Source organism: Diuraphis noxia, unplaced genomic scaffold (assembly GCF_037042655.1).
Source record: "Diuraphis noxia isolate RWA-SAM2 unplaced genomic scaffold, SU_Dnox_SAM2 contig0005, whole genome shotgun sequence".
NCBI classification, from domain to species: domain Eukaryota; kingdom Metazoa; phylum Arthropoda; class Insecta; order Hemiptera; family Aphididae; genus Diuraphis; species Diuraphis noxia.
The window spans coordinates 17279811-17295845 of record NW_028301715.1 but is presented as its reverse complement, the minus strand read 5'-3'; the positions used below and the strand labels follow the sequence as shown (position 1 = coordinate 17295845).

The 16035-nt window shown below is 25.9% G+C and overlaps 1 protein-coding gene across 1 annotated transcript; it reads right to left on the bottom strand.

Moving 5' to 3' along the window:
• Positions 1-14584: 14584 nt before the first annotated feature.
• LOC149054983 (uncharacterized) lies at positions 14585-15706 on the bottom strand. The gene has a single exon (XM_089229477.1). The coding sequence runs from the start codon at positions 15704-15706 to the stop codon at positions 14585-14587; it is 1122 nt and encodes a 373-aa protein (XP_089085603.1).
• Positions 15707-16035: the final 329 nt, after the last annotated feature.

Sequence of the window (16035 nt, the reverse complement as noted above, 5' to 3'; positions counted from 1 at the left end):
AATTAAATGTTTATAGTTTGGTTGGTGTTGTTAAGTGATTTTTTTTTAAACCTAATCAGACTTAACTAAAGTAAGTAAATTTTGTGAAAAGTGCTAAAATATGCTAAAACGGTTGTATGAACTAAAAGAAGAAATTATGATATTTTTAAACGAGAAGTATTCAGAGTTGCTTGAAAAATTTTTTGATTTGAAATTTGAATTACAAAATGCTTATTTAGTAGATATTTTTGAGCACTTAAATAACCTTAATTTGCCACTTCAAGGTTTGGAACACAACACCTTGGAACTTAGAGCAAAAAGTTTTATATTTGAAGATGAAATTCTCGATTTAGTATGCAAAATTAATCTATGTGTGAATAAAATCGAGAATAATAATTATTCAGCAATTCAGACTATCTAAACTCTTATCAAATACGATCGTATTATATTACGCTGATATTAGAACTGAAATTCAACTTCATATAAAAAAAAACGTATGAAAAATAGACACATAATATTTTCAAGATGCTGTCATCGAACTGCAAAACGACTCTGACTGCAAAAATATGTTTGAATCTGGTATGAACCTTGAGCAATTTTGGTGCAGAAGTGCAACATTGCATATTAAACTCCGAGAAATCGTCTTACATTATTTACTAGTATTTTCTACTACATACTTGTGTGAGCAACGATTTTCTAGTCTACTTATAATAAAAATAAACAGAGGAATCGCTTGGACGTAAATTACGACATGCGTTTAGCTATGAGCAATATTCATCCGAGAGTTGAAGAACCGGTCAAAGAAATGCAGTCACAAAAATTACACCTAGTACATTATTTAATATAGTTTAAAGTATATTAATAGTTATAATAAATAATAATAATAGTAAAGTAATAAAATAATAAAAATAAAAATTGTGTTTATTAATGTAAATGAGAAAAAAAAGCTCTTCCTAGTTTTCATAAAATTTAGGTGGTGGTCCGCGATCTATACAATATTGTCGCATTGGTCCGTGGTAGTAAAAAGGTTGGGAAACACTGCCGTATATTATTCTGATTAATTTTGAATTTGTCGTTTGAGCATTCCAGAAGATAAGAATGTTGAAATGTTACAATAATTATAAAATATACTTACTATTTGGTTCTGTAAAAAAATATATATATTATTAAACAATGGAAATTAATATTATAATTATATATAATTTTGAAATTATCTAAAAATTGTATCTAATGTGATAGACCACTTTGGTTTTGTCTACCAACTACCATTAATGGAAATATATAAAATATTAGTACTGAAATGTGAATATAAATAATATGCTAAATAATATGATTTTCACCGAATGGTTATATAAGCATTCTCTATATTTGGTAAAAGTATCAAAATATTTTGATTTGTTTTAAGCTGACATTTTAATTTTTCAACTTTTTTAGGTTTTTTTTGTCATAAATGTCGATACAAATTTATTTGTCGGGTAGAAAAGCTTGAGAATTAATTGCAAGGCTTCTAACACATTTTGACAATAGCAGTTGAAAAATATTTAGTATATAAGTTTAGGAATTAATTTTAAACTCATACCTTATTTGTTTGTATAATAAATTACTATATTATATTTTATTTGTTGAAATTTTTTAAACATGAGAATTATCAAAAAAATTCAACAGAGTTCCAACAAACGGCGGGACCTTTCCAACAACTTCTAAAAAACCGTTTACAACAGTTTTTGATGGCATTTGGAACTTTTAAAAAAGTAGGCCGGGGCACTTTTTCAAAAATTCGTATAAAATAAACAGAGTTCCAACAAATGGCGGGACCTTTCCAACAACGTCCAACAAACCTTTTACAACAGTTTTGGATAGTTTTTTGAACTTTTAAAAAAAGTTGGCTGTGGAGCATTTTTCAAAAATTTGTATTAAATAAACAGAGTTCCAACAAATGGTGGGACCTTTATAACAACGTCCAACCAACCATATAGAACCGTTTTGGATAGCATTTGGAACATTTAAAAGAAGTTGGCCGGGGCATTTTTTCAAAAATTCGTATAAAATATACAGAGTTCCAACAAATGGTGGGACCTTTCCAACAACGTTTAACAAACCATGGAGAACAGTTTGTACAGTTTGTTATGTATTTGATTTAATGTTGGCCGTTAGTGTGAACTTAGCGGCGGTTTTGGAAAAATGTTTATAACTTCTTAATTACGGTCCAACAAATTGTAAACCCTTTCCAACAATGTCCAACAAAATTGTTGGATAGGTTTTATTGAAATCTGTTACATGAATGCCGCTAAGTTCACGAACGTTAGAAAAGCTGGTGAATTAAATGCAAGATTTCTTACACAATTTGACAATAACAGTTGATAAATATTAAAAATACATAGTCATGATTTTTTTTATAAGCATTTCAATTTTAATTTTGACAACATACGTTACAAAAAGTTAATTTTATAATTCCCAATAGACCAACTAAACAAATTTTATAAAGAAATTTATCCTTTACGTAAATTTATTAAGTAACGTTGAAAAAATTTATTAAAAAGGCAATGAAATGACAAACAGAAACAAAAAGTATTTCTTACCATCTTTTGTGAAAATAAAAATACAATAGTAATATTAATAATTTGTTTTTCAGCTGTTACCTGACATTTTAACTTTTCAACTTTTTAAGTTTTTTTTAATATAAATATCGATAATAAGTTATTTGTAGGGTAGAAAAGCTTGACAATTTAATGCAAGGTTTCTAACACATTTTGACAATAGCAGTAAAATGCTAGAATTATTAAAAAGATCAATGAAATTTTAAACAGATACAAAACGTGTTTTAACATTTTGACAATAGCAGTTGAAAAATAAAAGAAATACATAAGCACATTTTGTTTTTCGAGCATTAAAATTTTAATTTTGACAACATAAGTTACAACAAGTTTATTTTATTATTCCCAATAGACCAACTAAAATAATTTGATAAAGAAATATATCCTTCACGTAAATTTATTAGGTAACGTTAAAAAAATGAATTAAAAAGATCAATAAAATGACAAACTTATTCAAAAAGTATTTCTTACCATCTTTTTGAAAATAAAAATATCAAAAATAATATAAATATTTGTTTAATATTAATAAACCAAAGTTTTTAAGAAAAAAATAACTATTTAGAAATGATATTAATGAGCGAATTGTTATGATAGACTTATATCTAAGTTAATTATCATCAATCTTTAATCATCATTGCAGGTTATGATATTTATTATACATTTTAGATTGTGAGATTTCATGATTTTCTAAGTCACAAAAACCACTCACGAGGAAAGGGGAACACTTTCCTCGTGACCTGTGAGCCGCACCGCGTGAGACCCGAGGGTCAAGTCGGTGGAACTCACAGGATTTGATACAAGCAGTGGCGAATGAATGCCAAAGATTTATTTAAAAGAGGGAAAACAAACAAAAAAATGTATATTAATAAAATAATAAGCGTAAAGTCTTATGATAACTATGGGGATATATTTTACATGGTTGTAATAAATAATATTATATAAGTTAAGTATGATAATAATAGTGGCTCTCGCTCACAGCAACACAAGGTAGTAGTATATGTTCTGTTTAATTTTGAATTTGTCATTTGAGCATTCCAGAGGAGAAAAATGTAAAACTATGACAATAATTATAAAATATACTTACGTTCTGGGACTGTAAAAAAATATATATACTAATTAATTTTTTATTTTATTATAGAAATATTAAAAATTATAGCTACAAAAAATTTAATTCTGAATGCTAAGGTTTTAGAAGAATAACTTTCTGTACTTAAAAAAATACTTCATAAACTACACGTACTTTAATGTTACAATAATATATGATACTAATGGTCACATTTGTTGTTTTTATAAGCATTTAAATTTTAATTTTGACAACATAAGTTACAAAAAGTTTATTTTATTATCCCCAATAGACCAACTAAAAAAATTTGATATAGAAATATATCCTTCACGTAAATTTATTAGGTAACGTTAAAAAATGTATTAAAAAGATCAATGAAATGACAATAACAGAAACAAAAAATATTTCTTACCGCCTTCTTGAAAATAAAAATAATAATAATAAAATTAATCAGCTGTTAACTGACTTTCTGTACTTAAAAAAATACTTCATAATCTACACGTACTTTAATGTTACGATAATATATGATACTAATGGTCACATTTGTTGTTTTTATAAGCATTTAAATTTTAATTTTGACAACATAAGTTACAAAAAGTTTATTTTATTATCCCCAATAGACCAACTAAAAAAATTCGATATAGAAATATATCCTTCACGTAAATTTATTAGGTAACGTTAAAAAATGTATTAAAAAGATCAATGAAATGACAATAACAGAAACAAAAAATATTTCTTACCGCCTTCTTGAAAATAAAAATAATAATAATAAAATTAATCAGCTGTTAACTGACTTTCTGTACTTAAAAAAATACTTCATAAACTACACGTACTTTAATGTTACGATAATATATGATACTAATGGTCACATTTGTTGTTTTTATAAGCATTTAAATTTTAATTTTGACAACATAAGTTACAAAAAGTTTATTTTATTATCCCCAATAGACCAACTAAAAAAATTTGATATAGAAATATATCCTTCACGTAAATTTATTAGGTAACGTTAAAAAATGTATTAAAAAGATCAATGAAATGACAATAACAGAAACAAAAAATATTTCTTACCACCTTCTTGAAAATAAAAATAATAATAATAAAATTAATCAGCTGTTAACTGACTTTTTAATTTTTCAACTTTTTTATTTTTTTTTTCTATAAATATCGATAAACATTTATACAGTGTATATTATTTTGATTAATTTTGAATTTGTTATTTGAGCATTCCAGAAGATAAGAATGTTGAAATGTGACAATAATTATAAAATATACTTACTATTTGGTTCTGTAAAAATATATATATTATTAAACAATGGAAATTAATATTATAATTATATATAATTTTGAAATTATCTAAAAATTGTATCTAATGTGATAGACCACTTTGGTTTTGTCTACCAACTACCATTAATGGAAATATATAAAATATTAGTACTGAAATGTGAATATAAATAATATGCTAAATAATATGATTTTCACCGAATGGTTATATAAGCATTCTCTATATTTGGTAAAAGTATCAAAATATTTTGATTTGTTTTAAGCTGACATTTTAATTTTTCAACTTTTTTAGGTTTTTTTTTGTCATAAATGTCGATACAAATTTATTTGTCGGGTAGAAAAGCTTGAGAATTAATTGCAAGGCTTCTAACACATTTTGACAATAGCAGTTGAAAAATATTTAGTATATAAGTGCCTATAGGCATGTTTTTTTATATAAGCATTTAAAGTTTAAATTTTGACCTAAATTTTGAAATACGTAAAAATTATCATACATAGATATTCATAAAAGTTTTTCTTTTTAAATCTAAGATTGGAAAATTTAATACCAGGCTCGTAACATTTTTTTACGATAGCAATTAAAAATTAAAAGTAATACTTAGTCAGATTGTTTTTTTTTATAAGCATTTCAATTTTAATTTTGACAGCATACGTTACAAAAAGTTTATTTTATAATTCCCAATAGACCAACTAAACAAATTTGATAAAGAAATATATCCTTCACGTAAATTTATCAGGTAACGTTAAAAATATTTTATTAAAAAGGCAATGAAATGACAAACAGAAACAAAAAGTATTTCTTACCGTCTTTTTGAAAATAAATATAAAAATACAATAGTAATATTAATAATTTGTTTTTCAGCTGTTACCTGACATTTTAACTTTTCAACTTTTAAGTTTTTTTTAATATAAATATCGATAATAAGTTATTTGTAGGGTAGAAAAGCTTGACAATTTAATGCAAGGTTTCTAACACATTTTGACAATAGCAGTAAAATGCTAGAATTATTAAAAAGATCAATGAAATTTTAAACAGATACAAAACGTGTTTTAACATTTTGACAATAGCAGTTGATAAATATTAAAAATACATAGTCATGATTTTTTTTATAAGCATTTCAATTTTAATTTTGACAACATACGTTACAAAAAGTTAATTTTATCATTCCCAATAGACCAACTAAACAAATTTTATAAAGAAATTTATCCTTTACGTAAATTTATTAGGTAACGTTGAAAAAAATTATTAAAAAGGCAATGAAATGACAAACAGAAACAAAAAGTATTTCTTACCGTCTTTTTGAAAATAAATATAAAAATACAATAGTAATATTAATAATTTGTTTTCAGCCGTTAACTGACATTTTAATTTTTTTTAGTTTGTTTTTCTATGAATATCGATACAAATTTATTTTTTGGGTAGAAAAGCTTGGGAATTAAATACAAGATTTCTAACACAATTTGACAATAGCAGTTGATTAATATTAAAAATACATAGTCATGATTTTTTTTATAAGCATTTAAATTTTAATTTTGACAACATAAGTTACAAAAAGTTTATTTTATTATTCCCAATAGACCAACTAAAAAAATTTGATAAAGAAATATATCCTTCACGTAAATTTATTAGGTAACGTTAAAAAAATGTATTAAAAAGATCAATGACATGACAAATAGAAACAAAAAATATTTCTTACCGTCTTCTTGAAAATAAAAATAATAATAACAAAATTAATAAGCTGTTAACTGACTTTTTAATTTTTCAACTTTTTAAATTTTTTTTTCTATAAATATCGATAAACATTTATACAGTGTATATTATTCTTATTAATTTTGAATTTGTCATTTGAGCATTTCAGAAGATAAGAATGTTGAAATGTGTCAATAATTTATTATAAAATATACTTACTGTTTGGTTCTGTAAAAATATATATATTATTAAACAATGGTCATTAATATTACCTATAATTATATATAATTTTGAAATTATCTTATGTGATAGACCCATTTGGTTTTATCTACCAACTACACTATTTATGGATGTAATTTTTTAATGTCAAATTACCCTAAATGTGAAAAATATAATTATTTTTAGTGTTTCCAAACAGATTATCATACTATACTAGTCCTTATCAGAATCTCGCATTTTAAACGATACGTTTCACAGAAAACAACTTTGGTTGTTCTTGTAGTATGTAACGAAAAATATATTGACAATACGTACCATACGATTTTCTAGTCTACTTGTAATAAAAATAAACAGAGGAATCGCTTGGACGTAAATTACGACATGCGTTTAGCTATGAGCAACATTCATCCGAGAGTTGAAGAACTGGTCAAAGAAATGCAGTCACAAAAATTACATCAAGTACATTATTTAGTATAGTTATAGTATATTAATAGTAATAATAAATAATAATAATAGTAAAATAATAAAATAATAAAAATAAAAGTTTTGTATATTCATGTAAATGAGAAAAAAAAGCTCTTCCTAGTCTTCATAAAATTTAGGTGGTGGTCCGCGATCAATACAATATTGTCGTGGTAGTAAAAAGGTTGGGAAACACTGCCGTATATTATTCTGATTAATTTTGAATTTGTCATTTGAGCATTCCAGAAGAGAAGAATGTTGAAATGTGACAATAATTATAAAATATACTTACTATTTGGTTCTGTGAAAATATATATATTATTAAACAATGTTCATTAATATTACTTATAATTATATATAATTTTAAAATCATCTAAAAATTGTACCTAATGTGATTGACCCATTTGGTTTTATCTACCAACTACTATTTATGGAAATATTAAAAATGATAGCTACAAAAAATTTAATTCTGAATGCTAAGTTTTTAGAAAAATAACTTATTAACTATAAACTATTGTCAAATGATAATAATGAGCAAATTGTAATGATAGACTTATTTTAAAGTTAATTGTTGGCGCTGAAATTATGATAGCGATATGCTAATGAGCACGGCGAGTGGTATAGAAATTTAATACCAGGCTCCTAACATTTTTTTACAATAGCAATTGAAAATTAAAAAAAATACATAGACACATTTTTAGTGTAAAAGAAATACTTTTGTTTCTGACAATAAACTTTAAAAAAATATACAATTTTTTTAACTCCGAGAAATCGTCTTACATTATTTACTCGTATTTTCAACCTAACCTAAAAATTTTTTTACAATAGCAATTGAAAATTAAAAGAAATACATAGTCACATTTGTTGTTTTTATAAGCATTTAAATTTTAATTTTGACAACATAAGTTACAAAAAGTTTATTTTATTATTCCCAATAGACTAACTTAAAAAATTTGATAAAGAAATATATCCTTCACGTAAATTTATTAGGTAACGTTAAAAAAATGTATTAAAAAGATCAATGACATGACAAATAGAAACAAAAAATATTTCTTACCGTCTTCTTGAAATTAAAAATAATAATAACAAAATTAATAAGCTGTTAACTGACTTTTTAATTTTTCAACTTTTTAAATTTTTTTTTCTATAAATATCGATAAACATTTATACAGTGTATATTATTCTTATTAATTTTGAATTTGTCATTTGAGCATTTCAGAAGATAAGAATGTTGAAATGTGTCAATAATTTATTATAAAATATACTTACTGTTTGGTTCTGTAAAAATATATATATTATTAAACAATGGTCATTAATATTACCTATAATTATATATAATTTTGAAATTATCTTATGTGATAGACCCATTTGGTTTTATCTACCAACTACACTATTTATGGATGTAATTTTTTAATGTCAAATTACCCTAAATGTGAAAAATATAATTATTTTTAGTGTTTCCAAACAGATTATCATACTATACTAGTCCTTATCAGAATCTCGCATTTTAAACGATACGTTTCACAGAAAACAACTTTGGTTGTTCTTGTAGTATGTAACGAAAAATATATTGACAATACGTACCATACGATTTTCTAGTCTACTTGTAATAAAAATAAACAGAGGAATCGCTTGGACGTAAATTACGACATGCGTTTAGCTATGAGCAACATTCATCCGAGAGTTGAAGAACTGGTCAAAGAAATGCAGTCACAAAAATTACATCAAGTACATTATTTAGTATAGTTATAGTATATTAATAGTAATAATAAATAATAATAATAGTAAAATAATAAAAATAAAAGTTTTGTATATTCATGTAAATGAGAAAAAAAAAGCTCTTCCTAGTTTTCATAAAATTTAGGTGGTGGTCCGCGATATATACAATATTGTCGCATTGGTCCGTGGTAGTAAAAAGTTTGGGAAACACTGCCGTATATTATTCTGATTAATTTTGAATTTGTCATTTGAGCATTCCAGAAGGGAAGAATGTAGAAACATGACAATAATAATAAAATATACTTACTATTTGGTTCTGTAAAACAATATATATTATTAAACAATGGAAATAAATATTATAATCCCAACAAAAACACTTCGTCGACTCCGTGTAAAATATTGCTAAGTAAAAAAACACTAGTCATCTATAAGACTTCAGCATTATAAATATGTGATATCATAAATAAATGCTAAGTTAACTTAAATTTGAAAAAACTAGTAATTTATAATACTTAAACATTATAAAGCTGTGATATCAAGAATAAATGCTAAGTAAATTAAATTTTAAATTAATTGATTCTATCTCAATCATTTATTTACTTGGATAGAATTTATTTTCTTTATAAATTAATAACTAAGACTTTTTTATAAAACAAATTTAGTATCATTTGTCATGGAAATTTTTTAAATAGTCCAGTTATGAATAGACATGTTTATTCGTCGAAATATATAAATTCTAGCCAAGTAAATAAATGATTGAGATAGAATCAATTAATTCAAAATTTAATTTACTTAGCATTTATTCTTGATATCACAGCTTTATAATGTTTAAGTATTATAAATTACTAGTTTTTTTTCAAATTTAAGTTAACTTAGCATTTATTTATGATATCACATATTTATAATGCTGAAGTCTTATAGATGACTAGTGTTTTTTTACTTAGCAATTTTTTACACGGAGTCGACGAAGTGTTTTTGTTGGGATATCAGTAGTTTTTTTATAACATATTTTTATGTACTGGCATGTAATATGTAATTTTCTATGTTTTTATTAATTTATTTTATTATTATGTTTGTTTATTTAATATACTCTAATTTTTTTTTAAAATCATATTCAATTTTTTTTCCATTATTATAATATGTACATTTTTACCCCCTCGAGACCATTGTTCAAAATATATTGCAGTGTAATTACATCGTAGCCATTTATCTATTATCTTTATTAAAAATTCATCCATACACATTGTATTTGTCGTTTTTTTTTTCTCAATAATTTCTCCTTTTTCGTAACTTCTGTTTATATGTTTTAGAAACCATTTTAGAAATAAAGAATCACAAATTATAATATAAATAAATAATATAGTAGTATAGCTGGTAGTATGGCCTTCTACAATTACAACAAATAAAATGAGATGACAAATAAAACGTAGTTTTTCTACCGGCGCGGCGGCGGCTATACGCATCTACATCGAACGTCGCCAAAAATATGAATGTCATGACAAAATAATTTTAATTAAAATTTTTTTATTTTTTCATGATGAATGTCGATGACAGAAATTACGAATACGATAAGCAAAGACGCGGGCAACGGCGGGAACCGCAAGTCCACAAGTCGCAACCGCTGCCCAGTGTACGACTGTGACGAAAATGTATACGGAATAGAGGGGGTAATACGGTCTCGTGCGCTGCTGCGTGAAACGTAATAACTAAAAACGGTCAAGCACAATATCTTTTTGCTTAAAAAATACTTGATTTTTTTGCTTATATATTCGTTATTATTCAACCAATTTTTTCGAAAATGACAAAGGTATAATCTACAAATCATGCCCGATCTATTGATACCACAAACAGACCAATCCGTTCATTCATTAGGTCTATAGCCCTGGCTAAAGAAAACGGGCAAATTTACACACATTCAATGGGCAAATTCTGGCTCGTGTAATATACTACGGTAGTGACCGCTTCGCTTTTTTTTTACTTAGCTTCGCGCCACTACCGTCGCGCTGGATTATATATAATTTTGAAAGTATTTAAAAATTGTATCTAATGTAATAGACCCCTTTGGTTTTGTCTACCAACTACCATTAATGGAAATATTATATAAAATATTAGTACTGAAATGTGAATATAAATAATATGCTATGTATATATTATTAACAATATTAAGTTAATATTAGTAGTATGTGTACAATATCTGAGAGTGTAGGTATTGTTAAAAATACTATTGATATTTCTTGTTGGTATCAATGTTCAAAGAGTTTTGTGGATGTGTACTTTTTTTTTTATGGAAAACGATAAAAACAAAAAATTTAATTTTGAATGCTACGTTATTAGAAGAATAACTTTCTGTACTTAAAAAAGATTTATGGATATGATATTTTAAGTCATAAGTTATTGCATAGTTATAAGTTTAAACATTTTTTTTTTTTTCATATATGATAATATCTATTAAATGTAATAGGTAACTAATAATAATTACAATAAAACATTTGAACTTTGTTGACAATTAATTTTTAGTGTAAAAGAAATACTTTTGGTTCTGCCGGTAAACATGAAAAAAATTGTATACAAGATCCCATAGATATATGAGATTTTCACCGAATGTTTATATAAGCATTCTCTATATTTGGTAAAAGTATCAAAATATTTTGATTTGTATTAAGCTGTTAACTGACATTTTAATTTTTCAACTTTTTTAGGTTTTTTTTGTCATAAATGTCGATACAAATTTATTTGTCGATAGAAAAGCTTGAGAATTAATTGCAAGGCTTCTAACACATTTTGACAATAGCAGTTGAAAAATATTTACTATATACGTGCCTATAGGCATGTTTTTTTATAAGCATTTAAAGTTTCAATTTTGACCTAAATTTTGAAATACGTAAAAATTACGGCATAGTTTAAAATTATCATACATAGATATTCATAAAAGTTTTTCTTTTTAAATTTAAGTTCGAAAATTTTAATACCAGGCTCCTAACATATTTTTACGATAGCAATTGAAAATTAAAAGTAATACTTAGTCAGATTGTTTTTTTTATAAGCATTTAAATTTAAATTTTGACAACATACGTTACAAAAAGTTTATTTTATAATTCCCAATAGACCATTAAACAAATTTGATAAAGAAATATATCCTTCACGTAAATTTATCTGGTAACGTTAAAAATATTTTATTAAAAATATCAATGAAATGACAAACAGATACAAAAAGTATTTCTTACCATCTTTTTGAAAATAAAAATAACAATAATAATATAAATATTTGTTTAAAATTAATAAACCAAAGGTATTAAGAAGAAAAAAACTATTTAGAAATGATATTAATGAGCGAATTGTTATGATAGACTTATTTCAAAGTTAATTATCATCAATTTTTAATCATCATTGTAGATTATAATATATATATTAAACATTTTAGATTTTAAGATAAGCGAGGAAAGTGTTGATTTTATAATGATATATGTTTTTGTTTTTTTTTTTGTGTCAGTCATTACGTTTTGGGGCAGGAAAAATTCTTCGACTTTTAACTTCAGTAAATCGTTCGATCAGAAAGTGAACTTGTTGTTACTTTGCGGGTTAAAAGTAAAAAATGAATTTGTTTTCATAAAATTTAGGTTAGGTTAGGTTACGATATTATATTATATTATATTATATTTTTACGATAGCCATTGAAAATTAAAAGTAATAGGTACTTAGTCAGATTGTTTTTTTTATAAGCATTTAAATTTTAATTTTGACAACATACGTTACAAAAAGTTTATTTTATAATTCCCAATAGACCATTAAACAAATTTGATAAAGAAATATATCCTTCACGTAAATTTATCTGGTAACGTTAAAAATATTTTATTAAAAATATCAATGAAATGACAAACAGATACAAAAAGTATTTCTTACCATCTTTTTGAAAATAAAAATAACAATAATAATATAAATATTTGTTTAAAATTAATAAACCAAAGGTATTAAGAAGAAAAAAACTATTTAGAAATGATATTAATGAGCGAATTGTTATGATAGACTTATTTCAAAGTTAATTATCATCAATTTTTAATCATCATTGTAGATTATAATATATATATTAAACATTTTAGATTTTAAGATAAGCGAGGAAAGTGTTGATTTTATAATGATATATGTTTTTGTTTTTTTTTTTGTGTCAGTCATTACGTTTTGGGGCAGGAAAAATTCTTCGACTTTTAACTTCAGTAAATCGTTCGATCAGAAAGTGAACTTGTTGTTACTTTGCGGGTTAAAAGTAAAAAATGAATTTGTTTTCATAAAATTTAGGTTAGGTTAGGTTACGATATTATATTATATTATATTATATTTTTACGATAGCCATTGAAAATTAAAAGTAATACTTAGTCAGATTGTTTTTTTTATAAGCATTTAAATTTAAATTTTGACAACATACGTTACAAAAAGTTTATTTTATAATTCCCAATAGACCATTAAACAAATTTGATAAAGAAATATATCCTTCACGTAAATTTATCTGGTAACGTTAAAAATATTTTATTAAAAATATCAATGAAATGACAAACAGATACAAAAAGTATTTCTTACCATCTTTTTGAAAATAAAAATAACAATAATAATATAAATATTTGTTTAAAATTAATAAACCAAAGGTATTAAGAAGAAAAAAACTATTTAGAAATGATATTAATGAGCGAATTGTTATGATAGACTTATTTCAAAGTTAATTATCATCAATTTTTAATCATCATTGTAGATTATAATATATATATTAAACATTTTAGATTTTAAGATAAGCGAGGAAAGTGTTGATTTTATAATGATATATGTTTTTGTTTTTTTTTTTGTGTCAGTCATTACGTTTTGGGGCAGGAAAAATTCTTCGACTTTTAACTTCAGTAAATCGTTCGATCAGAAAGTGAACTTGTTGTTACTTTGCGGGTTAAAAGTAAAAAATGAATTTGTTTTCATAAAACCTAACCTATCCTTCACGTAAATTTATTAGGTAACGTTAAAAAAATGTATTAAAAAGATCAATGAAATGACAAACAGAAACAAAAAATATTTCTTACCGTCTTCTTGAAAATAAAAATAATAATAAAAAAATTAATAAGCTGTTATAAGCTGTTAACTGACTTTTTAATTTTTCAACTTTTTAATTTTTGTTTTCTATAAATATCGATAATAAGTTGTTTGTAGGGTAGAAAAGCTTGACAATTTAATGCAAGGTTTCTAACACATTTTGACAATAGCAGTAAAATGCTAGAATTATTAAAAAGATCAATGAAATTACAAACAGATACAAAACGTGTTTTAACATTTTGACAATAGCAGTTGAAAAATAAAATAAATACATAAGCACATTTTGTTTTTACAATCATTAAAATTAAAATTTTGACAACATCCGTTAAAAAATGTTTATTTTTTTTTTTATTTTTTTTATTAATTAAAGGCTTCAAATACAATGTTTATTAGCCTACAATGGTTTATGTATTTAATTTATAATATAATGGAAATTGATAGTTGTGATGTGCTGTCTTTGGTTCTTGTCTTATATGTTGGTTCTAAGGTCGGCCATATTGATGAAGTTAACTATGTTTTTTCTTGTCCTGGTCCAAGTGCGTCTTTGAGTGAGGAGGTGTTTATTTTTGCTTTTGATCTAGCGTTATGATATGTGGGGCATTCTAGGAAAATATGTTTAACGGTGAGTTCGCAGTTGCATGTTTCACACCTGGGTTTCAGCTCTCTACGCATAAGATAGGAATGAGTGATTCTGGTATGTCCGATGCGTACTCTGGCGATCATGGTCTCTTCATGTCGTGTAAGCTTGACTGGAGGGTCCGGCCATTTTTTGGTTAATGGTTTTATTTGTCTGAGCTTATTGTTTTGGTTGGATTGTTTTTCCCATTGATTCTGCCAGAGGGTGTATAATTTCGTTTTGAGGACGCGGATTACATCGTCGTATGTTACATGCGGGTATATTTTGGTGTCCGGGGAGCTAGCAGCTTTCATCGCCAGTTCGTCAGCGAGTTCATTACCGGGGATGCCGATGTGAGATGGAACCCACATGAGTTTGACGGATTTGTCGGTTGAGAGGATTATGTTTTGAATGCTTTGGGCGAGGTTGCAATTTGTTTGTACGTTGGTTATTGAGGTGACCGCGCTCATAGAGTCACTTAAGATGAGAACTTTAACGTGGTTAGAGGAGAGTGCGGTTAATGTGGCTTCAAGTATGGCGAATGTTTCTGCTGAGTATATGCTGGAAAGAGGGTCTAATTTGTGAAGACTATTTTCATCCCTGTGGGTAATGGCGAAACCGGTTTCATTCGTTGTTTTGGAGGCGTCTGTATAGAAGTGGTAGACATTTTTGAATTTGGTGTTTATTATTTCGTAGAACGTATTGATGATAGGACTATGCGGTGTGCTGTTTTTTTTGAATTTTGTAAGTTCGATGTTGGCTTCTATGTGATTAGTGTTCCATGGAGGGATTGTTGGGAACGTTTCTTTTGGTTTTATGTTGCTGATGTTGAAGGATATCTCTTCGAGGATTTCGTGAAGCTTTATATAAAGCGGTTTGAGGAGGTGTTCGTGATAGGGTTCTGAGATTGTCCTTATTAGGCCAGTTTGGGGGGTAGACATCTTTTTGGCTGCGAACTTTGTAATTAGGTACTTTTGTCTGATATTCAATGGTAGGCAGTGAGCTTCACACATCATACTGTCAATTGGACTTGATTTGAAAGCTCCGATGGCCATCCTGATGCCGGCGTTTTGTACGGTGTTGAGTGTTTTCAGGGTATTTTGGTTGGCGAGGCTGTAAACGATTGATCCGTAGTCTAATATCGATTGTATCAAAGAGTTGTATAGGATTAAGAGTGTTTTGCGGTCGGCACCCCATTTAAAATGGCTCACAGATTTGATTATATTTAGTTTTTTGGATGACGTTGCTTTCAATTTTTTAATATGTTCTTTCCAGTTAAGTTTGTGATCGAATGTTAATCCTAGAAGGCGGTTGTGTTGGGGAGGGTATTTCCTTGCATTTTTAT